The 23,644-nt window shown below is 48.1% G+C and overlaps 1 protein-coding gene across 3 annotated transcripts in view; it reads left to right on the top strand.

Moving 5' to 3' along the window:
* Positions 1 to 15,384, top strand: part of ARMH4 (armadillo like helical domain containing 4) — a 56,915-nt gene extending 41,531 nt beyond the window's left edge. For 2 of the 3 annotated variants that reach the window (XM_068192090.1, XM_068192091.1), the window contains exons 6-8: positions 9,225 to 9,256; positions 13,154 to 13,288; positions 13,463 to 15,384. In XM_068192090.1, the coding sequence (XP_068048191.1) occupies positions 9,225 to 9,256; positions 13,154 to 13,288; positions 13,463 to 13,531 (236 nt within the window). In that variant the 3' untranslated portion in view covers positions 13,532 to 15,384. The remainder of the gene's footprint in view (positions 1 to 9,224; positions 9,257 to 13,153; positions 13,289 to 13,462) is intronic. The other variant, XM_068192092.1, reaches the window with a different exon arrangement.
* The last annotated feature ends 8,260 nt before the right edge of the window (positions 15,385 to 23,644 follow it).

Here is a 23,644-nt window from a genome sequence, read left to right as displayed (position 1 = left end):
GAATAGTTTTGGGAAAACTGACAGAGAGCAGGTTTAGATGGGATATTTGGAATAAATTCTTCCCTGTGAGGGTGGTGAGGCCCTGGCACAGGGTGCCCAGAGAAGCTGTAGCTGCCCCTGGATTCCCTGGAAGTGTCCAAGATCAGATTGTATGGATCTTGGATCAGCCTGGGACAGTGGAAGGTGTCCTTGCCCATGGCAGGAGGGTTGGAACAGGATGCTTAAAATAATGGCATCCTAAAGAACATTTGTTTCCAAAAAATCCCATTTTGATTTAGTATTTGTACTGTCTTAGCTCCCAGAAGATCCCACACAGATGGAGGTGTTACAGAAGGGGCTATTAAACGATGAAGGAAGAGCCTCTGACACAAGGAAAAGAAACACAAGTGACCTACTAGATATGAGCTATTATATCTTTAATAGTCCCACAGTAAGGATGGAAAATGGAATAAGAGACCAATTTACTTGCCCGCAGTTATACAAGAAGTCAGGGACAGGTGTCAGGAACTTTAAGGCTCCATTTGGTGTTTGATCACAAGAGAATCACAGTGGGAACTGTTGCTCAGTTCTGGATGCAGGAGAACTGTGGGATAAGACTTGTCCTGTTAGCAAACATAAGCAAGTTCATTTTCCTTCTGTGACTAACACTGGACAATGCTGCTCTTCTCAAGATTTGCAGGAAAATGAGTCTCTGTGATAATCAGATCTTATTTTTAGCATCTAATCGATGCTCAGGACTTTGTGGTTTAATTAGTGGAATAATTGTTGGCTGAAAACACAGTCCAATACCTGTTTTTTCCTTCAAAGGTCAACTCCATCATTTTTGTTTCCAACCATTTAGCCCTTTATTGATCTTTATGTCATTTCATGGGGAGTGCTGCATCTTGACAGATGAAATAAAGGCCAAAACTTGAAATAAGAAAAAGATATCCATTTTTTTTAAACACAGAAATGGAAAATTCCCTATTTCAGCCCTTGCTGCTGGCAAATCCTTCATACAGTGTCCCAGGAAATAGGATTCTGAAAATTACTTTTGTTCTTTATGGAAGAACGAAAGCAATGGCATTTCCTTCTTTATGGAAGGAAAAAAACAAACCGAGATTCTTTTCAGACATAAACTGAAGCACAAAAAGAAATTTTGCCGTGTAGCTGCTGATCCTTTAAAGTAGATAAGGCCATGAGCTCTGTCAGGAGGGCAGGAAGATCTCTGTGGTTTGCATCTAGGGAGGGCTGAATGAGGAATGCCCTCTCCTCTCAGTATAGGGGAGTATCATGTGGATTCAGCTGGAGCTTTGGAAGGTATTTAATCAAGTAACTGATGCCTTAAGTTTTAGCTTTCACATTTTCCAGATTCTGGACTGCCTTCATGTGTGACTCTGACCTTCACATGAAGTGTCAGCAAGTTCTCCTCACAGCTTAGACAAAACAATCCTTTTCCAGCCCCAGAACCAAGGACACCGCTGCAGCTTCAGCCCCAAGAAGTGCAAACAACAGGGAATTGAGGAGAGCACTCTGGGAGGATGGGACTGCACAACCTGGAGCTGTAACTGGACAATTAACCCCAGTATGGAAATGGACCAAAAGTTATAAAAGTGTGAAAACTCCTGACCCAGGGTCCATCTTGGTCCACCTTGGGTGTAGCCACAGCTGGGCTCTTGCACTGCCCAAGGTGTATCCCTCAAAGGCCTTTTAATAAATCCCTCCTTTATTCCTTTAACTCTGCCCAGCCTCTGTTCCAGGTAGCCTCTCAGCCTCTCAAGGCATCATAACAGCCACCACCGTTCTGCTGCTGTTCTCCAGCTGAAATTAGATGCTGTTGGAGCAGAGGGATGTATGAGGTGCTCTCCACCTGCAGCTTCTCCACCTTTTCCACTCCTCCCGTCACTGCGACCTGACATTTAGTTTTTCATTTGCAAAAATCTATTTTGTCTTTGCCAGAATCTGTTCAGTCTTACACCAGACTATGGGAGAGGCTGCTGGGTTATGGAGCAGAAAACAGGCTTGGAGAAAAATGGGCATTAAAAGACAGCACAGGACCAGATTCCATCTTGGGCTTTTTTCCTGTAAATTTACAGGGTCAAACCCTCCAGTCATCCCTCAAAACCAGCACTGATTTTAGAGGGACTTGGTGCCAGAAAGAGCTAAAATATTGCCTTGGGGTAGGGACAGAGATCCCTACATGGTTTGTGAGCTCAGCTCTGGTGTCTGGGATGGGATGGTGCAGTTTTCCCCGTGTTTGACCTGCTGGTTCCCTCTGACCCCGAGGGGACTGGGGCACACTGACAGCACAACACGGAGCCTGCTGGCAGGAGGGAGGATTTCTCTTCCAGGGCTGCATCCGTGGCCACTGTAATGTAATATCCTGTACAAATCAGGAAATTAAGGCTCTGAGGATCTGCAAAGTAAGGATTGCAGTGCACCTTGAAGCTTCTCCAAAAATCAGCCAGTAAGGTTGAGATCGTGGAATCTCAGAATGGTTGGGATTGGAAGTGACCTCAAAGACGCTCTCTGTTCACACCCCTCTGCAGGGTGGTGGCCAGGGACACCTTCCACTAGCCCAGGTTGCCCCAAGCCCTGTCCAACCTGGCCTTGACTGCACTTGCTGGGGAAGGGTAATGTTTCTCCTCAAGGCATTGCCCTGTAACTCTGCACAAGCCATGCCAATCATTAAATTTGTTGGATTATATTCTGTTGTATTCTAGTTCTTGATAACTTCACCGAATTTTAACTGCTGGGAGCAAGATTTTTCCATGGGGCTTGTCCCAGACTTTTTAAGAAAACTGACTGAAGAAGTTCACCTGCTCCAGTGGATGAATCACCATTAAGTGGAAGAATAAGCCATTAATAAATTTTTTTACTGGAGACCTCTGAGAAAAAAAAATAATTGTACAGCAAAATTGTAGAATTGAGAGTGCAGGGATCGGAAAAACTTTGGAAGAGATATATCAGTGCTCTGGAAAAGCCTGGAAAGCATTCTTTCATAGAACCTGGCTCTTCAGCTGCTGCTTCTAGGTAGTTCTATTTGGGTAGTGGTATGTAAATAAACAGCACACAAATGACACCTTAAAAAAGTTATTGAAGCTGCAAAGTAAAGAAAGGTTTTTCCATGAGTAAAGAAAGGTTTTTCATCTTCAGCAGGATACAGCTTTGATGAGGAACCTCCAGGGAGACCTTAGAGCCCCTTCCAAGGCCTCAAGGGGTTCCAAGAGAGCTGGAGAAGCACTTAGGACATGGACATGAAGTGAGAGGACACAGGGAATAGCTTCAAACTGCCAGAGGGCAGGGTTAGATGGGATATTGGGAAGGAATTCTTGGCTGTGAGGCTGGGGAGGCCCTGGCACAGGTTCTGTGCCCAGAGAAGCCGTGGCTGGTCCATCCCTGGAAGTGCCCAAGGCCGGGTTGGAGGGGCTTTGGAGCAACCTGGGATAGTGGAAGGTGTGGGGGTGGAACAAGCCTGTCTTCAAGGTCCCTTTAACCCAGACCAGTCTGTGTTTCTCTGAAAGCTGGTGAATATGAACATTTTCAGCAGACAAGAAGCCCATGAGCTGAGGCAGGGTGGGTTCTCACTGCTGGCAACTCCCTGTGTTGCTCCAGGAGCTGTGCCAGGGCAGAGTGAGGGAGAAGCTGATCCACGTGTGCTCCAGCAGAGGCGTTGCCATTTCCATAAACAAAGTTTGCATTTCCTCTCCCAGAGCAGACACAGCTTTTGAACACAGTGTGATCAGTAAATATTTAATCATACAACAAATTGTGACAGCCAGTTCACAGCAACGTCCTGCTGATGCCTTTTAGGATAATGGGAGGTTTTGTACCTTGGCTTGGTTTTAACACCTTGTGCCTGTCTGGGGCCACTGAGGGAGAAACAAATTGTGTGCAGATGTCAATATGCATTTTGAAGGCCCCACAGAAGAACTGAGTTTACAGAGAAATGCCAAGGCACAAGGGCAGTGCCGTTGCCAGCCTCAGCAAGGGGCTACTTACTGTGGTCAGGTAAAGTGGAAAACAGCTTAAAAAGTACATGGGGAAAGGAAAAGGAGGAACCAGACCTAATGCCATGGGGAAAGGAGTGTCAAAAGGTCAGGGAAGGAGTTGGGAAGCCCATTTTAGTTCCTGCTTTCTGGGTGAGTGTGGTGAGTTGTCTCCCCATCTCCATTTCTTTTCCAAAGGATTTGGGCAGGTTGAGGCAGGCTTGGGTTGCAACCAGGCTTGGGTTGCAGCTGGACGGGCAGGGAAAAGGGTGCAGATGGTGCAGTTCAGGGACCAGACAGTGCCAGGGTAGCTATTAAAGTTCACTGGGTTAATTCAAAGTTCACCCGAGCAAAATTTTTATCTGAATACATAAATGGTAATTGTCAGTTTGACTTTTGTTTGATTATCCAGCTGTTCAAGTCTTCTCAAGTTTGGCAATTCATGCATCAACATTCCCATCAGGTAGGTGTAGTTGTTCTGGAATTAAAAATATGCTGCCTTCCAGGCAGATGCCATTTTCTTTATTATTTATTTGTGCTAGTAAGTAAATTGAAAATTGTGCTTTTTTAAGGGAAAGGAGCAGCTGCACCCTTGTGCCATTAAGTTGTCAGAGCTGAGCAGATGAAGCACGAAGCATTTCTGCAAAATTGTTCTCACAAGTCTCATTTGGGGAAAAAAGTTTAACCTGCAAGAGAAAGGGATGAAATCTGTAATGGAACAGGGCAGGTTGCTTGGTGTATACAGACTGATTGAAAGTAATCAATCTTTTCCTTATTTTCTGCACTTTAACCAGCTCTCCTTTGCTGAGAGAGTGCAGCTTTGGAGTAGATATAAGGAAAATATCCTTCCCTGTGAGGGTGGTGAGGCCTTGGCACAGGGTGCCCAGAGAAGCTGAGGCTCCCCCATCCCTGGCAGTGCCACATTTTCACCACTGGTCTGGGGGTCGTGGTGGAGAGTTATTAAAAGGAAAGGTGATGGATGAACCTTCATCAGTAGCAGGATGGAGTTCTGGAATGAAGCTGTAAGTGCTGGATTTGAAAACCAGGCAACATCTGCAGGGATGAGTGATAATGTGCCATGGAAAAACAGAATTGCTTTAACTGATGATTAAAAGAGAGGATATGATTAAAACAAGCTGATTAGATGAAACCAAAGTGACAAGACAAAGCAGCAGGGCATTCAAGAGGGGAGGGAGGAGACACAACTGATGGCAGTAGGGCATGAATTATTGATTGAAATCTCCACCAGAAGTCTTTGCATTTTCTTATCTGGGAAGGGAGAGAATGAATGAGAAAAGAACAGAATTATTAAACAGCTTTATCATTGCACTGGAGTGGATAATTAGGCAATTAGGATTACTAAAAGTTGGCAAAGCAAGAGGCCCCGAGGACTTGTGCTCCTGATTTCAGAGGAGGGCGGAGAGGGAAGCAGGGAAAAGCCTTTGGTGAGAGATTTGATGGTGCCTTGTGGTGAGGCTGAAAGGCAGAGCCAGGCTCTGGCACCCAGCCCCCTGCAGTTGCCAGGACAGAGGGGGGCACAGGGACCTGGAAAATGAACAAGAACTTGTCTGAAGATGGACAGTCCTTGGAACAGCAGAGGGGAGGGAGATCAGCGGTGAAGGTCTCAACATAAAAAGGATCTGGATCCAAGTGAGTCCAGAGGAGATCACAAAGATGCTCTTAGGGCTGGAGACAGGCTGGGAGAGGTGGGAGTTTTCAGCCTGGAGAAGAGAAGGCTCTGGGGAGACCTCAGAGCATCTGGTTTTGGGCATGCAGTGCCATATACCCTCAGGTGTCACCTGCTGTCCCCTCCTGAGCCTCCTGCATCTGCCAAAACCTGAACTTCCAGAAGGGTTTTGCTCACGGGGGATTGTGACTGTCCCCTTGGGCCAGGCAGACACCACAGGCTGCTGCTTACCTCTGCAGACCAGCCTCACTTCTTTAGCTGGCACCAGAGCTTCTGAATAGCTGGCTGCACATTTAGAAGGGGAAAGCTGGGTAAAACTGCCTAAAAATAGCACATTGCATCTGTAACTGTCTGAATTCATCCTGGGCTGCTCTGAGGCCAGGGCCAGACAAGCATGCTCCTCCTCTGTGCTCCTGACTGGCTTAGTGTTAAGCTATATGTTATTTAAAATTAATTTGGAGAGATGCAGACATTATATAAATCACTGAGGAAATGTCAGATTATGGATGTAATTTGCAGAAGTGCTCTACACTCATCTTACTTAGCTCCCCATGAAACCAAGGGATCAAAATCAAGCTGAGGCAGAGAGTCTGGAGCGGTCACCATCCTAAAAGTGCTGTGGAAGATGAGCCAGCACTGCAGACACTTGTTAGTAATTCACACCCAGAGACTCTTGGGATTTCTTCAGGACATTCAGCGATCAGAGAAAGGAGGAATAAAGGGGATGATGAAAAATACATGGACTAGAGTATTTCTTACTAATTATTTGCTTGCCCTCAAGTCACCTGGTGTTCTTGGAGAGTGCTGCATTTTCATGGGAAGGTGCCAGCCACAACGTTCCTCTCCCAAGACCAAGCCAGAATATTAATTATGGATTCTGTTGCATAATTAGAGTTTGAAGCCCTGAATTAATTGATGGTAGCTGCTTAGCATAGATATCAGTTCTGCCTTGGAATAATGCTCTGTCTCCTAGCCACACACAGATGGCTAAATCCCTGGAGCAGCGAGTTCTCAGTTTTGGTGACACAGTGGCTTGTGACCTCCTGCCAGGTGTTAGAACAGTGCATTGGTGACATGAGAAGTGTTTGTAATTCATGGTAACCCAGTGCTCCTTGACTTGTCCTGGCCCCAGCCTGACAGGTCTGGGACCTTGGCTGTGACAGCTCCACACTCTCTGCTCCTTCCTGGTGCAGTCCTGCCAGAGCATTGAAGGTTTCTGACCTCCTGCCTGAATCTCATTAATTTGGGGCCATTATTTTCCTCTAGCAGAGGTCAGAGGCTGTGGCTGCATTAGAGCATCCCTTGGAGAGGCACCTAGTCAGGGAGAATCACCTTGGGTGGTTTTTCCTGTGGCCTGGGTTGATTTCCAAAGGCACCTCATGGCTGAAAACAAGACTGGGTTTAATAACAAACGTGTAATAGCAAATAAAGATTTGTACTATCGAGCTGGTGGGCCCCAGCGGGCATGCTGCTGTTGTTTGGTGGAGCAGAGGGGAACAAAGCCAGAATCTTTGTTCATTAAAAATAGGTAATAGAATATCCTTAGCTCAGCCCCTGCCTCCGCCTTGGCAGAAATGCTCTGGAGTTAATTGCTGCCGTTGTTCAGCTGCAGGAAAGTGGGTCGGCTATTGATGAGATCACTGCTCCCGTGGAATTGTTGGGAGAGGTGTAAAAATAGGCTTTGTGCTCAGGTTTGGGCCAGCTGAGCACTGTGGGTGCATGTGTGGACGCTGTCCCCAAGCTCTGTGTGGCTGAGCCACTGTCACCACTCCTCCTGGCAGTGTCACACCTGGAGACCCAGCCCAGGGCAGCCATGGGTTTCCTTCCTCTCTGGGATTCCACAGGGAGTTCCCTCAAGCCGTGCCAAGGGAAATACAGGTTGGATATCAGGAAAAAGTTTTTTACAGAAAGGGTGATAAAGTTCTGGAATGTTCTGCCCGGGGAGGTGGTGGAGTCCCCATCCCTGGGTGTGTTTAACAAAGCCTGGATGTGGCACTGGCTGCCAGGGTTGAGTTGAGGTGTTGGGGCTGGGTTGGACTCGATGGTCTTGAAGGTCTCTTTCAACCCAGTGGTTCTGTGAATTCTGTGAATCCAGGGCATGCAGGCTTGAGCTGGCAGAGGAGGATTGTGGTGGCACCTCCATAGATTGAGTTTTGTGTGGTTTAGCCTATGCAGGCCAGGACTAATGATGGGGAGAGCTGATAAAACAAAACCTCTTGTCCTCTTCTAGTGCTGCATGTGTCCCTTTCCTGGATAATTCATCTTTTTTTTCTCAGCTCCCCATCAGGGATGAGTGCACCTGTGCCTCTTTCACACATGTTCACCCTTAGCTAATTTGGGATCCTTCTGTTTGGAAGGTGTTATGTTACTAACACTTCAAAGGGAGTATTCAAATGGCTTTGAACTTGTGTTGTACCTGAGACATAAAATAACCATTTGCTGCTGGCCTTCCTGTGCCCCCTCCCCACTCACAGCAAGGCTCCTTTCAGAAGGGTGCTCTGAGTGCTGCAGGTGCACCTGCAGACACTGATATTGCTCATTCAAGCTTTGAGGGGATGTTTCATAACAAAGCAGGCTTGGAAATCAGGTCTAAATCCATAACCTTTGTGTTACATTTGGGATTTAACACGCCCTGGAAAAAATATCCCTCAGAAGGACATTGCTGCATCCAAGAGTCCCCTGTGCCTGTAGCACTGCCCTCCTGGAGAGATGAGAATCCTTGATCAAACACACTTGCTGAGCCCTCCAAAAACCCAATATTTAACCGTTTATTGCGTCTTACCTATGAGCAGGAATTTGTTAAAATCTGGCAGATCCTTGTGGGCATTTTGCCCTCGGTTGCAGTGCAGACACACCCAGTGCCCTGTGGTGTTAGTGACTCCTGCACCCACTGCTGAGCCCGTGCAGCTCTTTGAGATCAGTGAATATTTCATCCCAAAGCACCTGCCATTACACAATTTTAATTCCCAGCTGTCATATTTCATATTTAACTGTCAGGAGAAGAAAGTCGCAGTGCTGGCAGTACAAATTTGCTTGGGTTAGTGATTTAACACCTCCAGTGCCATCCCAGCCCTCTGGAGGCTTCCCAGAGCAGGCAGTGACTCTTCCAGAAAATCAGGGGAATAAAAGGCAGTGAATAATACATTTTTAGCCATCATTACAGGCTATACAAAATACAGGGAAGAACATCCACGCAGAGGAGGCCACTGGAAGGGGACAGCTGCACTGCAAGGTTTTCTCCTGGTCAGACACCCTGGTGTGTGTGTGAGAAGTGATGGTCAGAAATCCACGGCCTGAAATACTGGTTTTTATTTTCCTTTTTAAATCACTCTGAAGATGTGAATTGCTCAGCCAAAGGTGAGCTACTTGCCTGCCAACTCACTCCAAGGGTTTCTTGTGTTGATTTGCTGCATTTGCTTTTTTCTCATGACTGAGAAAAGAGGAAATCTAATTTTCAGCCTTATCATCTTGTCAATTTAATTGCTGTCTATTTTAATGTTGTCACTATAGTTTATTACTAATTAATAGAAGTAACATGATTGCAGCTTTTATTTTTCTTTATTTTTCAGTGAGAAGCTGGATGGAGAAGCTGAAAGATAAGGTAGGAGGCTCAGTGTTTCAGTTCCTTTCAAAGCAAAGCCACTTTTACTTGCAGGAATAAATAAATTCATGTCAGTGCAGTTCTTTATCTCTATACAGACAGTTGAGAAAGGGCTTAATTTTTTTTTTTTTTCTGGGAGGCAAATGAACCAGATGCTGCTGGTATAGAGTGGTGTGAATCCACAATAAATCCCTAATGAGTTGTAACTAAGGGCAGGAGGGACAGAAGTGTTTGACTGATATCTCTGCACCAGAAAATGACCTTGTCTGATAACCTGAGTTACTTTTTTTTATTTCCCCTTAACTTATCCTAGAATAGTTTTGGTTGGAAAGGACCTTTGGAAGTCCATCTAGTCCAGCCCCTCTGCACTGAGCAGGGATATCTTCACCAGACCAGGTGTTTAGGACCCTGTCCAACCTGACCTGGAATGTTTCCAGGGACCCCAGGGTAAAGAACTTACTTCCACCCCTTCTCTCTACATGCTGAGCTCAGTTCTGGATCCAAATCAAGAGGCTCTGGTGCTGCTCTCTGGTGAGAGGCTGCATGCCAGTGCCTCTGGACGAGGCCTTTCCCACCTGCACGTGCTGCAAATCCCTGCAAGGAGAACGCTCAAACACAGTAAAACTGATAAAGAAGGTACCAGACCCTGATCCTTCCTCCCTGGCATCACAGGGGGCTGGTCCACGGAATCAAGAGCTGCACCAGCCACAGGCAGTGATGGCTTTTTGAGCTCTGCTGCCCTGGAGCAAATACTGACATTTCAGAATGGTTGTGAAGCCTTCCAAGTGTTGTGTTGCTGACAGCAGAGCCATGAAGCTGGAAATGAAGTGACAGCAAGAACATTTTGTGACTCAACAGGCCTTGGAAATTCTTGAACAGGATCAGAGTCAGTAGAAACAAAAGCCATCACAAGAAGTGGGAGTGATCTCTGAAATCACATCTCTAAGCTCAGGCAGACTCACCCAGCCAGCCCAGCCCTCCCATGTGCTCCACACCAAATTTCAGCAGCACTTTTGCCATCAAATCAGAGCAGAGAAACAGGGTCTGGGTGTCTGTTTTCCAGGGCTGGGGGCTGGGAGGGTTTCAGGTGGGTTCCTGCCCAGCCCTTGTTGAGTTGCCTTTCTGCCTGCACTAGGACGGAGGCAAGTCTAGAGCAAGTCTAGAGTCTCCTTGGCCTGGGATTCATCCAGAGCAGATGCTGAAAGGACAGAGAATGGTTTTCCCAGCCAAGGTAAAGAGCAGCCCCCGAGGCTGGTTGTGTGTCTGGAGGGATTGCAGCATGCACAGGTCACCTGCTCATGCCAACACGTGGCACATCAGCGTCTTCTCCCTGAAGCTGTAGCTCTCACATCTTTCCTCTTGTCACCTTGTTGGCCACCTCTGTCCTTCCCCATTGCAGAGGAGCTGCACGTTCCTGTCTCCAGCAGAGCTCTGGAGAGTCTGAACCTCGTGCAGGCAGACCCTGGGCTGTGTGGCAGTGCCCAGCACAAGCACTGCTGTAACTGAGCAGCCACTGGTGTCCACTTGAAGGGGAGACTCACTCCTGAGCCACCTCCCTCCTTTGGGATCTCTCACCTGGCTCGCATTTTTCCTTTAAAAAGCCCAACAAAAACACTCCCCACCACTCCCACAGCCAGGTGTTGGTCCAGCAAATCACTTCCAAATAAACCTGTTCACCCCATTCCCTCCTCTTCCTAACTGAGCTTACCAGCACCAGTCTAATGTGCCCCTCTCACTTGCCCCATCCTCTGTTTTATAATCCCTCCACCCAGATGAGAATCCCAGCACATCTGCAAGAGAAATGTCCTTCCCTGTCCCTCAGGTGTGGGGCGGTGGGACCAGGAGCACAGGGTCAGGGACAGATTTATGTCTGGCCTCCTGTAATCTGTGCAAATGCTGCATTTGGTGTGGCAAATAATGGACATGGAGTTCCTCTCACGTTCTCCTGCTGTTATCTCAAAGCCCAGCAGGGCCAGGAAGGGCAGCAGCATGGATTGGGTGTATTAAAAGCATCCCTAAAGAAGCTACATTTTCCACATAAAGGGCTGAAATGTGGCTCTGGCCTGTGAAATGGGGTTTTCAATCCAGAAAGTGCAGAAGCCCTCAGAAGTTGAGTTGCAAGACACAGAAGGCCTGGATTTGCATCACATCACAGGTTTTTGGGGTATAAAACATTGATCTGGGGGCTGGGGGAAACCTGTGAAAGGCCATGGGCTGCTCAGGTGTGAAAAAGGCTCACAGACAGGCTGAGGAGTTCATTGTGATTTCTGACATGGAAACTCAGCTGGGCAGCAGCTGAAAGCCATTTGCAGCCTCCCCTCACTGCCCATGCCAGCAACAAAGTTCCAGAAATAGAAAAACCCACGCTGCACTAATTAGGTCACCCAATTAAGGCACCTTAATTGCCTCACAGAGACACAGCCTTCAGCTGTGTCCTCACTAACTCCTTTTTCAGGATTTGGGCTAAGGCATGCAGCCCCTTCCCAGCACCTGAGCTGAACAGGGCTGGGGTTTCTGGGAGGTGTTCAGGGAATCTGAACGATGCAGCTGAAGATCCCTCAAGCTTTAGGATCCAAACACAGAGGAGCTGTTATTGTTTAAAGCACTGAGCAGGATCTGGAGGGGCTTGGGGGAGCAAACCAGCCCTCCCTGGCATCGTGCCTGCCCCAGATGAAAGCAGTTGTTGCCATTCTCCAGGTAAGTGTACAAAGGCAGGCTAGTACATCTTGAATAGCTTTTTTTTCCCCCTCCCACTCAGTGGATTATGGAGGAGAAGTAATTATGGTGTGTGTGCTGTGTTGTGTTTTGAGAGCACAGATGAAGACAGGTTGTTGTAAGCAATGGGCTGAGTCTGGCTAGGAGCTGTCTGATAGTCTTCAGAATTGGTGCCTGTGTCCCATGGCAGGTGTAAAATCGATTTTTGGGGGGTGTGGCAGGCAAAGGGTGAAGCTGTAGTGGCACAGCAGAGGACTGTGGCTGCAGTGTGAGGAGAGGCAGAGCTACAGAGGGGGGAGCCAGGCTGTACCTGCCTCCCTTGCAACACTGAGCCCACCGGCCCAAATTAGGTGAGGATTCTGAAGCAATCTGGCACTTTAAAACTTAGGTTCATTTTCATTTAAAGCAGCAAAATATAAAATAGGAAGCACTTGGGGATATTTTCCTGGGGATTTAGAGTGTTTAGATGTGTAATTTTAGATTAGCCATGCTGATTTTTATTTTAGTGGGCAGTGCAGACATGTGGATCACAGTGATTGAATTAGGGCTGGTTTATTTTTGCTGTGCTCCCCTTAAGGCCACCTGAGGGGTGTGTGTGCCCTCCCTCTATGTCACCATCCTGCTGCCATGCAGGGAGCCCCTTCCCATGCAAAGCCAAAGTGTTTGGCTCAAGGATTTTGAGTACAAAGCTGGGGAGACCTTGAGATCACCTTCCTTTGGCAGCCAAGGTTTTCCTTCAAAACAAAAATCATTCCCCCCACTCCCAGCCAGCTGGTCGTGTAGCAAATAAACCTGTTGACACCATTCCCTCCTCTTCCCAACTGAATTTATCAGCACCACTCTTACTTGCCCCATCCTCTGTTTTATAATCCCTCCACCCAGATGAGGATTCCAGCACACAACTGCCCATCTCTGAGAGATATGTCCCTCTCCTAAAGGCAGGCAGGGACTGCAAGGTCTCAGCTGTCACCAGTAAATATCTCTCAGGAAAAGCTGAGTTGTGCTGGTGACCAGCTTGCTCCTGGAGTGAGGAATCATCCTGTGCAGGCAGGTGATGGGGGCTCAAATCCAGTAAACTTTGAGGAAATCACTGTAGGGATATATTGCAGTCCTTGGCTGGTGAAAATGGCTCTGAAAGGACGGCTTTGGGAGTGTTGCTCTGCTCCTCTCTTCTCCATTTAGGCAGGATACATGTCAGGGATGCTCGTTCCTGTGGGAGTTGGGATAGCTGGAGCCCTCTTCATCCTGGGAGCGCTCTACAGCATCAAGATTATGAATCGCCGGAGGAGAAACGGCTCCAAGAGACACAAAAGGAAGGTATGGAAGCTGCCAGGGGAAGGTATGGAAACTGTGAACCCTTCTGGCTGGACGGCAAACACAGCCTGGCTGGGGTCTGTCTGAGCTGGGGCACCTCGGTTACGGGATGGGGGCATCTGAATTCTCTTCATTTGGTTCCTTTTTGCCTCTCTGATGTTTGTTCTCCTACCCCAGCAGAGGGAATTTAACAGCATGCAGGACCGAGTCATGCTCTTGGCCGACAGCTCTGAAGACGAATTTTGAGTGGAACTGCGGTGCCCTTGGGAGAGCCCGTGACTTTTCAGAGGAGGGAGAGAGGGGGGCAAGAAGAACAAGTGACTTTTGTGCTGCAGCGCTGCTGCCTCGGCTGCCCCGGGCAGGGGTGGTGTCCCCAGCCCAGTGACAATGACAATGCTATGCTCTACGTGTGCCACCCGTGGTGTTTGTTTTGATACAGTAGTGGAGATCTCGCACTCGCCCCCGGCGCCTCATTCAGAGCCACAGCTGGAGCTGATCCATGTGGATGATTATTTTCCTCTTGCCCTGGTGTACTGTTTTGGTCCTGGCTGGCAGTAATCCAATCATAACAATAGCTCTCACCCATCCCAGGAATGGAAATCTTTACTGTGAATGACTTCTGTCCAATTCATTTTAAATGTTACATTACCTGAGCTAGAGTTCGTTAGTGCTAAGATTAGCTGCTCTGCTTAATTAATGAGTTGTAAGCCTGAACTGTACCCCTGGCTGCCCGTGTACAGAAGTGCCCGTGTACTGGGCTCTTGACACAGTTTGAAGCACATTTCTGCCCTCGAGTGCCCCCACTCTCACCCCTTTCTTCCTTCAGCTCTGCTCCACGCTGCTTGGAGACACACAGGAATGGCCTCAGCACTGATTCCACCACAAAATTCCTTGTCCATTTTCAACCAGCACTGTCTGTTACAGCACAATAAATACCAGCGCTCACCTACTGACAGGTGCTCCTGCCTGCATCTCTTGGCTTTTGGTCAGTGTGCAAGGAGGTGAGAGAAGAGGCAGGTCAGACACTTCCCCAGCTTCTGCCTCCTCTTGGAAGGACACTAGCTCCAGGTTCTTCTCCTTCCAAGGCTGCATTCCCATAGGGATGAGAATGGAGCTTCTGTGCCCCTTGACCCCACTGGAAAACGCATTTTCAGCCCCTGAAAGCTGCGTGAACAACAGCACCTTTGGGGGATCTGGATGGGTCTTGTCTCACAGAATCACAGAATGGTTTGGGTTGGAAGGCACTTTCAAGGGACCTTTCCAACCCTGACACCTTCCACTAGACCAGGTTGCTCCAAGCCTCTTCCAGTCTGGCCTGGAACACTTCCAGGGATGGGGCAGCCACAGCTTCTGTGGGCAACTGGTCTCCAAACCATGGAATACAGAAAGGCCCTAAAGGCTGGGGAGCAGGTGGCAGTCATTGCTGAGGGATTCGTGGCTAACAGTGGGAATACAGCAAGAGCTGGGGAGATGTCAGCTGTGGGGGGTGAGATGACCCCACTGGGAACCCTTGGCTGTAGGGAGAAAGGTGAATCCATAGCACAGATGGGTGCAGGGGGTTGTGGAGGTGCCCTGTTAGTCCTGAGTACTGAGGGACACAGTGCTTGAGGTGTCACAGGCAGGGGAGAATAATGTAGTTTTGCCCAGAAATGCTGTCAAAATAGCCAGGAAAAGGGCTGCACCATTGAGCTCTGCTTCCCACTGTGGAATTACTTCAATCTGACATGCAAAACATCCACGCTTCTGAGGTGGGAATCGCTGTTCTGTGGGGAATCATCCCTCCTGCAAGGAACAGTGACTGTTGCCAAAGGAGAAGTGAGCAGAAAAGTAAGGGCAGACCCCACATCTGCTGAGAGTCAATCCCTCTAAGCCTTTGGAAAAGTGGGAGGGAGTAGAGGTTGAGGAGGGGCTGGAGCAGGATCTGGTTCCCTGTGGAGGTGGAAAGGCCTGTCAGATGGTGGGGAAATGTCTTGTGGAAGTGTCAGTAGGATTGCAAGGCAGAGAGGACTTTGAGGAGCGCCTCCTGAGGTGAGCTCTCTCTTGAGAGGGTCAGGGCCTGCTCTGGTCATTAAATCATCAGATGTGATGGTCAGCTCTGAGCAACCCCTGCTCAGCAGAGCCCAGGCACTCGCCTGTGAGCCCCCTGGGTCACCTGGACTAGGACAGGTGGGACATCCTGGTTTCAAAATGCTGCTCTCATGCTCAGTCTTCCAGTCCAACAGCTGTGTGTGGTACCTCAGTCATTCATCCTGCTGGGTGCATGGGGAGCAGGCTGGGGAGACAACAATTTTGGGGGGTAATGGTGGGGTCTTCAGACCCTAATCCCTCCAGGAGAGGCTTCCCCAGACAGGGCTCCACAGTGCATCTCTGCCTTTTTGTTGCTGAAATGTCAGCCAGGAGGATTTTGCCTAAAAGCAGCCCCTGACTGGCAATGCACCATGAAATCCAGAATTCTGGCCTCTTTATCACACAGGAAGTGGTCACTCCAAGTTAAGATGAAGTTTTCCCTCCAGACTGATTTCTCCCTATTTCTTTCTCGTTCCTAAGTCTGTTGGAGCTTGGAGGTGCTTGGGAGGTGTTAACAGTCCAGCTGATCATTCCTGGCTGTCTTGCACTATTGGGAAATACCATCCCTTGGGCTCTTGGATGATTTATTCCCGGTAAGGCATGGTGGGATTGCAAGGTGGATATCTGATGAAATACCTGATAAAACACAGAGCTGCTGGGTCAGTCAGGAGGAGGAGGAGGAGGGGTGGCTGAGGAAGGCTGCTGGTTTAAGTAGCCCAGCTCTGGCAGCTCAGGAGGTTCCTTATGGATGGCTTGTCATTTTGGGAAGGCAGGTTGGGAGGTGCTGTGGCCTTTTGTTGTGCTAATAAATCCCCAGTTTGGGAAACCGCCTTTCTGCAGGGGCAATCAGTTTCCCTGTCTCTCTTCTCCCTCTCCAGCATAATGAATTTGAGGAATTAAAGGCCACACTGCCAGTCAGAATGATGGAAGTGGGGTTTTACTGCATCTGTGGTGGGCCTGTTGTCCTCAGAACCAGAGAGGACGTGGCAGGGGTGGCTTGGATGCTGGAAGTCCACAAGGAAGGGAGGACCAGCTGCATGCTCAGTTCAGTGTGGGCTCTCTGGTCTCTGCTGGAGACAGGCTTAGGAGTTAGGTGGATTTCCCAAAGGTTTTTCTTGTGATCTGTCTGCACTGCCAGGCCTGACTCTGGCTCTGGAATCCTTCACCCAAGGATGGGACGTGAGCGCTGCTGGCCAGCAGTGCAGAGATGCCAGCTGATGGCCATTTGGAGGGGAGCTTTCTGTGGAATAGTTGGTTTTGGTCAGCCCTGGAGGGTCCCCACATCTTCAGCCTAATCTGGAAGCAAGGTGGGCAGTCAGAGCCAGCCATGGGAAGCCTGTGGGAGCCTTGGGAGCTCAGGCAGAGTTTCCTGCAGTGTCTGCAGGTCCTTAAAGCACAAGCACCCTCAGCCCCTTCCCTTCTTATTCAAGGCCAAGAGACTTTGGATTGGGCTCCTAAAGATATCCTCTGCACAGCTCCTGGAGTTGGATTCATTCCCTTGGAATGGCCAGATGGCAGCAGGGAGGGGATGGGGGGTTCAGGTGGGAGCTGAAGCTCCAGTGGCCTAACACTGCTGATTTAAACTTTACCTTTGCCTTGCCAAACCAGCAGGTTCTTTTGGAAGAGGCAGGGCATGGAAAGCAGCCAAGAAGGACCCTCCTCATCCTCAGTGCTGGGTGAACCGCGAGGCTCTGAGTGCTGAGGGTGGTGACATTGGCACTGCAGTGTCACTGCAGCAATTACAACCCCTGGTCCCCACACAGGACCAGCCACTCACCTCCCTTTTGCATTCTCCTGATAGCACAGGCCAGAATTTCCTTACAGGCATTGCACAACAGCTTTGGCATCACCAGCCCCATTTCTGACAGGAGGAACCAGCTCTTGCCCCCTTGGAATGCACCTCCACCACAGAGCTGCTGATCCCTAAAGGTGTCTCTGAGGCCAGATGTTCACCCTGGCGAGGCTTCTCTGGACTGCACTGCTTCCACAGCGTGGTGTGGGCAGTCCTTGCGCTTCCTTGTGGTTTTCTCTTGTGGACGGAGCAGCTCCTCATCCTGTAACTATGGAATGTAGCACTTCGTTAAGTGAAAACATTGGGAAATAAAAAGCTGTCCATCAGAGCTGATTTCAAGTGCCTGTCTCCCTGATCTGTGGTTCTTTCAGTGTCCCAGGCAAAGCTGTGAAGTGATGCTTGGAAGATTTGAGTGTTGTGTTTCTTTCTCCAGGCGGCATGGTCGGTGCAAGGACCAGGCTGGGCTGGCAGGGGTCATAGGAGCCGTGGGGAACCTCAGGCTGGCACTTTTTGGGTAAGATTCACCTGGAAGTAGGTTCTTGCCATAGGCTGTGATGACCCCAAAGTGCCTTGGTTTGCAGAGGCAGGAATGAGCCCCAACACTGACATCTCTGTGCACCCCAGGACATTTTTTCTTCCTGTTTTGTCCTGTTTCTGATTTCTCTGTGCCCAGATCTTCCAACACCCCAGTGCCAGGGTGTGTGCCTGCCCTTCTCCCATCTCCCTCCACTAACAAGAACCAGCAAGAGCTATTTGTCACTGTGTGTGTTTTCTCTAATGGAAAATGGTTTGTTCAAAACAAGAAATTCCAAGGGAAATAGCTGCTTGGGGACTGCATGAACACAATCTTTGCTAATTGGTAGTTGCCAAAAACAATCTGTATATTCATGAAGCTGTTTGCTGCACTGCTGGCTTTTTCCAGTGAAAAACCAAGAGCTGCTGAAAGAAGATAAACAATTACAATGTTTTTTTTTTTCCCTAGGTCTATTTCCTTAGGAAATTACTCTCTGTGATCATGCTGCCTCACTCTGAGCCTCTGTCCATCAGCTGGTCTCCTTCTAATGTCCCTGACTCTGCCAACCAAGCCAGGGGTTTATGAAAATGGGGGAGAGAAGAATCCATAATAAAAAAAAAAAAAAAAAAACAAAAAACAAAACACCAAACCAAACAAAAAAAAAAACAACCCAAAAAAACCCACCAAAAAAGCCCAAGAAGAGTGTGTGTGGAGCTGTTCTGAGGCTGCAGAATTCCTGCCTTTTCAGCATTTATATGTGGCTTGATGGAGAGCACAAGCTGGGTGTCCTGGAAATCATTGGGGTTCCTGCCCTGTGTGGGTTCCTTGGGGCTGAACAAAGCCCAGGGATGAGTCTGGCACTGGGCTCAGCCTATTTCAGTCACGAGCAGGACCCTGACTGTGCAGAGCAGCACAGACAGCCCAGCTTGGGGCTGTTTCCATCAATGTATTTGGGAAGGACAAACCAAAGGCATTCCCTGCATGTTCTGGTGGTAAAGGCACACACCAGGATCTGCGCTCAGGGCCAGGCACAAAAAACCTCCTTTATTTGAGGCAAATCTCATCCTCCCTCCTGTGAAACCCCTGGCACACGTGGGGGTCACAAGCACTTTAAGGTGCACAGAATTTCAGTGCACAGAATTAAAGCTTCCTTAAGGCTTACAGAGGTTTCCCCTTTTTTTCCCCCAGTGGTGATGCCATCCCAAGGGAAGGGTTTGGGTCTCAGCCAGCAGCAGGGACTCGACAGAGATGTTCCCAGCAGAAATGTTTCCTTTCTTAATGATAAGTGCTGGGCAAATCCACACAGTATTTGCAACCCAAGTTTTCCACCTCCCAGGCACTATGGTTTTTCCTGATTTACTTCAAATCTTTTTGGCTTAGGTCTTAGTCTGATTTCCTGGTAAAAATCTCTTTCCAGAGCAAAGGAAATGTGCTTCTGTCCAGAAAAAGCTTCTTAGCATGGGCTGAAAGACCTCGTTCAGCAGAGCCTTGAGGTCCAGGCAGGAATATTCATGGGTGAGGGGGAGTTGCTCTCTTCTCCCAAGTAAGAAGCCACAGGACAAGGGGAAATTACTTCATGTTGCACCAGGGGAGGTTTAGGTTGGGTATTAGGAAAATTTCCTTCACAAAAAGAGTTGTTAGGCACTGGATTGCCCAGGGCAGTGGTGGAGTGCCCATTCCTGGAGGGATTTCAAAGCCGTGTGGATTTGGCACCTGGGCACAGGGGTCAGTGGTGGCCTTGGCAGTGCTGGGGGAATGGTGGGATTTGATCTCAGAGGTCTTTTCCAACCTTAATGATTCTGTGGTTCTCTGACACTAAAAAGTTGCCAAAGACCTGAGCAGCTCCTGGCAGTGCTGGGCTGCAGCTGGGCTGTGCAGGGACATAAATGGAGATTAATGGCAGCTTTTGACTGTCCTTTCCTTAAAATATACCAAAAAAACTCCTGGGTCTTACACATGGTGCATGAAGAGGAGTGTAAACCTCTGAGTAGGGCCAGCATTTGGGAGTGGAGCTGTAGTTTTACTAATTTTCCAAATCTTTAATACAAAGTGACTGGAAGGGCAAACTGCAGTCATCGAGGCTCTTCACAAAGGATCTCATTTCATCTGAGGCAGAGGAAATGGAACTGAGCAACAAAAGAGCCTGGTGTGAAAAGATTTTATTTTTCTTTAATGGAGGGAAAATTCATAGTGTGTTAAAAAAAAATTAAATCCCCGCAAAAAAAAAAGTGACCATACTCATATAAAAGGAAATTCAGAATTAAATCCAGTGTCTGATGTAAATTTAAAACATCTTCTCTTACACAAGCAAAGTCTCAGTAATGAAAACATTTGCCAGGCTCAGGCTGTAACCCGACCTGGGATTTGCAGTCAAAATGTTTAGATCACTGGATTTAAATGTACTTTAGATCAAGAAACTGAAAAATCCTTATTTTAAATAATTTGTCTAGTAGATATTTTTTCAATTTTAGCTCTTTTCCCAGGGTTCATTCTTGCTGGTCAATATGCCCTTTAAAAGTTATTGATTTGCCTCTGGAAATTATCTGCCCATGGAGTTGTGCTTTATTCTTTCCATAACTTAATCTGCAATTATGGAAGCAATATCAGGATTTCTGATTTATTTCCCCCCCCCCCCCCCCCCAGATTATTTATACTTTGTATTTTTAACATTAAAAAAAATAACAAATGACAGTCTTCCATTCCACTGACTTATTGCATGACATTCCTGTCTGGTTAAATCTCACTTGGATACAGGCGGGAATTCGACTGAAATACCCAGAAATTGGATTTTTGTTACAAGAGCAGCAGCAGGGCTGCAGGATGGGAGCTGCACTGTTGCGTGAACATCCAGGATGGTTTTGTGGTGACAAACAAGGTAATTTGGGCACAAGGAGCTGTTTGTGAGATTAAATAACACACCAGCAATGTCAGTCCTGCATCCCAGAGGAGTTTGGAGCTGCCCCCACTTCAGCAGGAGCAGGAGTGAAGAGTTAACTAGAAAAAAATTGATATTGTATTCAAGACACGGCCAGGACCAAGGAGACCTGCATTAAAAAATACTCTGGTCTTGGGTTTAAAATGGAAAGGAGGGAGGAAGTAAAATGCATCATTGAATCCAGGCTGGAATGAGGGAAAGCTGAGCTGTGCCTCAGTGCTGGGCACGTGGAATTTATTTATGGGTAGGAGGGGAGGGTGCCAGGTCTGCTCCTCTGGACCATGGATTGCATGAGAAGTGGTGGCAGAGGTTTGGTGGGTGTTTTGTCCTTGCTGGAAGGGACAGAAGAAGCTTCCAAAGCCACCATGGATCGCAGGGGATCACTGCAGGAGAGGGATGCACAATCCAGGGAAGACTTTCCTCTAGAATTGAAAGCAAAGAATGTGGTTTAACAGCTTGAAAAAACAAAGGCTAATCAAGGGATTTGGCTGCATGCAAGCTGTACAGCATCTATTAAAAATAAGTATTTAAATGGATATTTGTTTTGCTGTCAGCATGCTGGGCTTAAAAATACACAGCTATTACCCTGAAACATCTGAGTGTGGAAAGAAGACAAGGCTGTGGAAATACTGAGGCAGGAGATACATGAGGGGATTTTTTTTGGATAGCAGAGTACAGACTTTGAGGAGACAGGAAATAGGAAAAATATAATTTCACATTTACCTTAAAACAAATCAAAGTGCTCTGAGCCACACCAGGTGGCTGAATAGCATCCACATTATTAGAATCTGCACAAGACTCTTCTGGACACCCCAGCCTGCCAGAAACCCGGAGCTAAAATCTCAGTGTGGATTGCTTGTGAGCTTCACTGCCATGGCAAACCCCGAGCCCTGACACTGGTGCTCATGAGAGACTGAAGGTCCCATGCCACAGGATTGCTAGATGATCCACTACCAGAATGATTTCATCAGCCTTGGTTTTTCCTTTTCTAAGAGGAAAAGTCCCCTGACATGCTCATGTCCATCTGCCCACAACAGTCAGTGCTGCAGGGTGTCTTTCCCAAATGGAAGTGCAGTGTCAGAAGACAAAAACGTTTTTTTCTGCAGTTTGTTTCTTCTTCTCTGGTATATTGGAGTGTCCAAAGACCAAACTGAGCACAGATTAATTTTTTTGTTTACTAAAGCAAATAGCCAGCTCCTCACAGGGTGGGTGAGGTGCACAGCTCAGCACCTTCAGCCCCACACCTTCCTACTGTGCTTCCTCCTCTGAAGGAGCTGAAGAAACAGCTGAGACCTGGGCGCAGCAGAGCCCGTGCTCGTTTCTCCAAGTCCTTTTGCCCATTGGCCTGCACCCTGCAGATCATTTAGCATGAAGAAAGCAATTTTTTGCCTTTGATACTGAGAGCAGGGAGAGGGGTAATTGGAGCCTGGGAGGCTCAGTAGCTATGGAGCCATCTCAGCCCTCACAGGTCTCTGATGTGCTGTAAATGCAGAGAGGAGTTACAATTATTACCCATTTCTTGCCCTGGATAATGATTTATCTTGTAGCCACATGAAAGCAAAATCTCTCTGATCTGGTTCTTTTTTTTTTTTTTCCCCGCACCTGATCAGGATGTGTCATGTTTCAGATTAAAGGGATTTTCTTTGCCAGCACTGAAGGAAAACCTGTGTGTGACGTTCAATTATTCTGCCCTTTAAAATAATATCCCCTGCCAGAAGGGAGTTGTTGCCATGCTGGTGTCCTGAGAAATTGGATGCTGCAGTGGATACCTGGAGCATCTCATGAGGAACCACAGAGCAAATGGTTTAGTGGATCTTTTTTAAGCTCCTTTGGAGGGGGAATGATGATTCATTTGTTGAGGAGTGACCTGGGATGCAGCAAATGAGGCCTGGGTTTCTTATATTGCTGCAGGAGCAACCGGAAAATGAGTTACAGGCAGGACAATAAATTTGGTGGCTGCCCTGGGATGCCAGAGTGTGGGAAATGTCACATGAAGTCAGAGCCCTTCACCATCCCCTCCCCTGTGCTCTGGTCAGCAAGTGGCACTTCAGGGATGGGATGTGGGGAGCCCTGATGGATAAAAGGAGCTAAGTGGGGAGCTTCTGCCTTATTCTGGGATTTGCTTTCTTTTTACTCAGGTGACTCCTCAAGAGCTGGGTCCTGAACTGTGTCTTGGGAACAGGCAGCAGCCTCTACTGCATGTCATCACAGCACTGTAATAGCATTACACCTCTGGAAACAGCCAAGATGTTCTAAACTTGACATTTTCCCTTCCTTTCATGGAATATAATAGCACATCACAGGCGTGGGCTGCATGAGAAGCCCTCCTGGCAAGCGGCAGTGCCACCGATGGGGAGGATCATGCCTGTGATGTCTCTTTGTCTGCTGCTCCCCTCCAACTCCTCTCTATTAACAGATGCTTTTCAAGGCAAAGAGAGAGGCTGCACATAACCCGAACTCCCACTGCTTCAAGGCAAATCAGGCCCTTTTCTTTCAGCAGCCTTTGGAAGTGCAAGTCACAGACTTGCCAAGTCTCACACACAGAGCAGGGGGAGCTGATCTGCCTCTTGCTTCTCCTCCTGGCTCATCCAGCATCCCTCACTCCACTGCGGATTCAGCTGATTTGGGATCCACGGTGGTGTCGAGGCAGAGGGGAGGTGGTGGCCTGGGGGGTTCCCTTCATGAAACAGCTTTGGGTGGTGACATGGTGTCATAAAATCACAAATGACAGGATGGTCTGGGTTGGAAGGGACCTTAAAGACCATCCAGTCCCACCCCCTGCCAGGGGCAGCGATACCTTCCACTACACCATATTGCTTCAAGGCCCATATCCAAGCTGGCCTGGAACACTTCCAGGGGTGGGTCAGCCACAGCTTTTCTGGGCAAGAAAATAATGATTTCTGCTTTAGAGATGCTTGAGATGATCTGTAGGACCAGATGTAAGAGAGGGGAGAGGTCCCAGGAAAAAATAAGGATGTTGGTCCAAGATGGGTTTTACGTGCTACCACAGGAGAGATTCAGCCATGGGCCTGGAGAGCTTTGGTGTCACTG

This window comes from Anomalospiza imberbis, chromosome 6, assembly GCF_031753505.1.
Source record: "Anomalospiza imberbis isolate Cuckoo-Finch-1a 21T00152 chromosome 6, ASM3175350v1, whole genome shotgun sequence".
Lineage (NCBI taxonomy): Eukaryota > Metazoa > Chordata > Aves > Passeriformes > Viduidae > Anomalospiza > Anomalospiza imberbis.
This window is presented reverse-complemented; position numbering and strand designations above follow the sequence as displayed.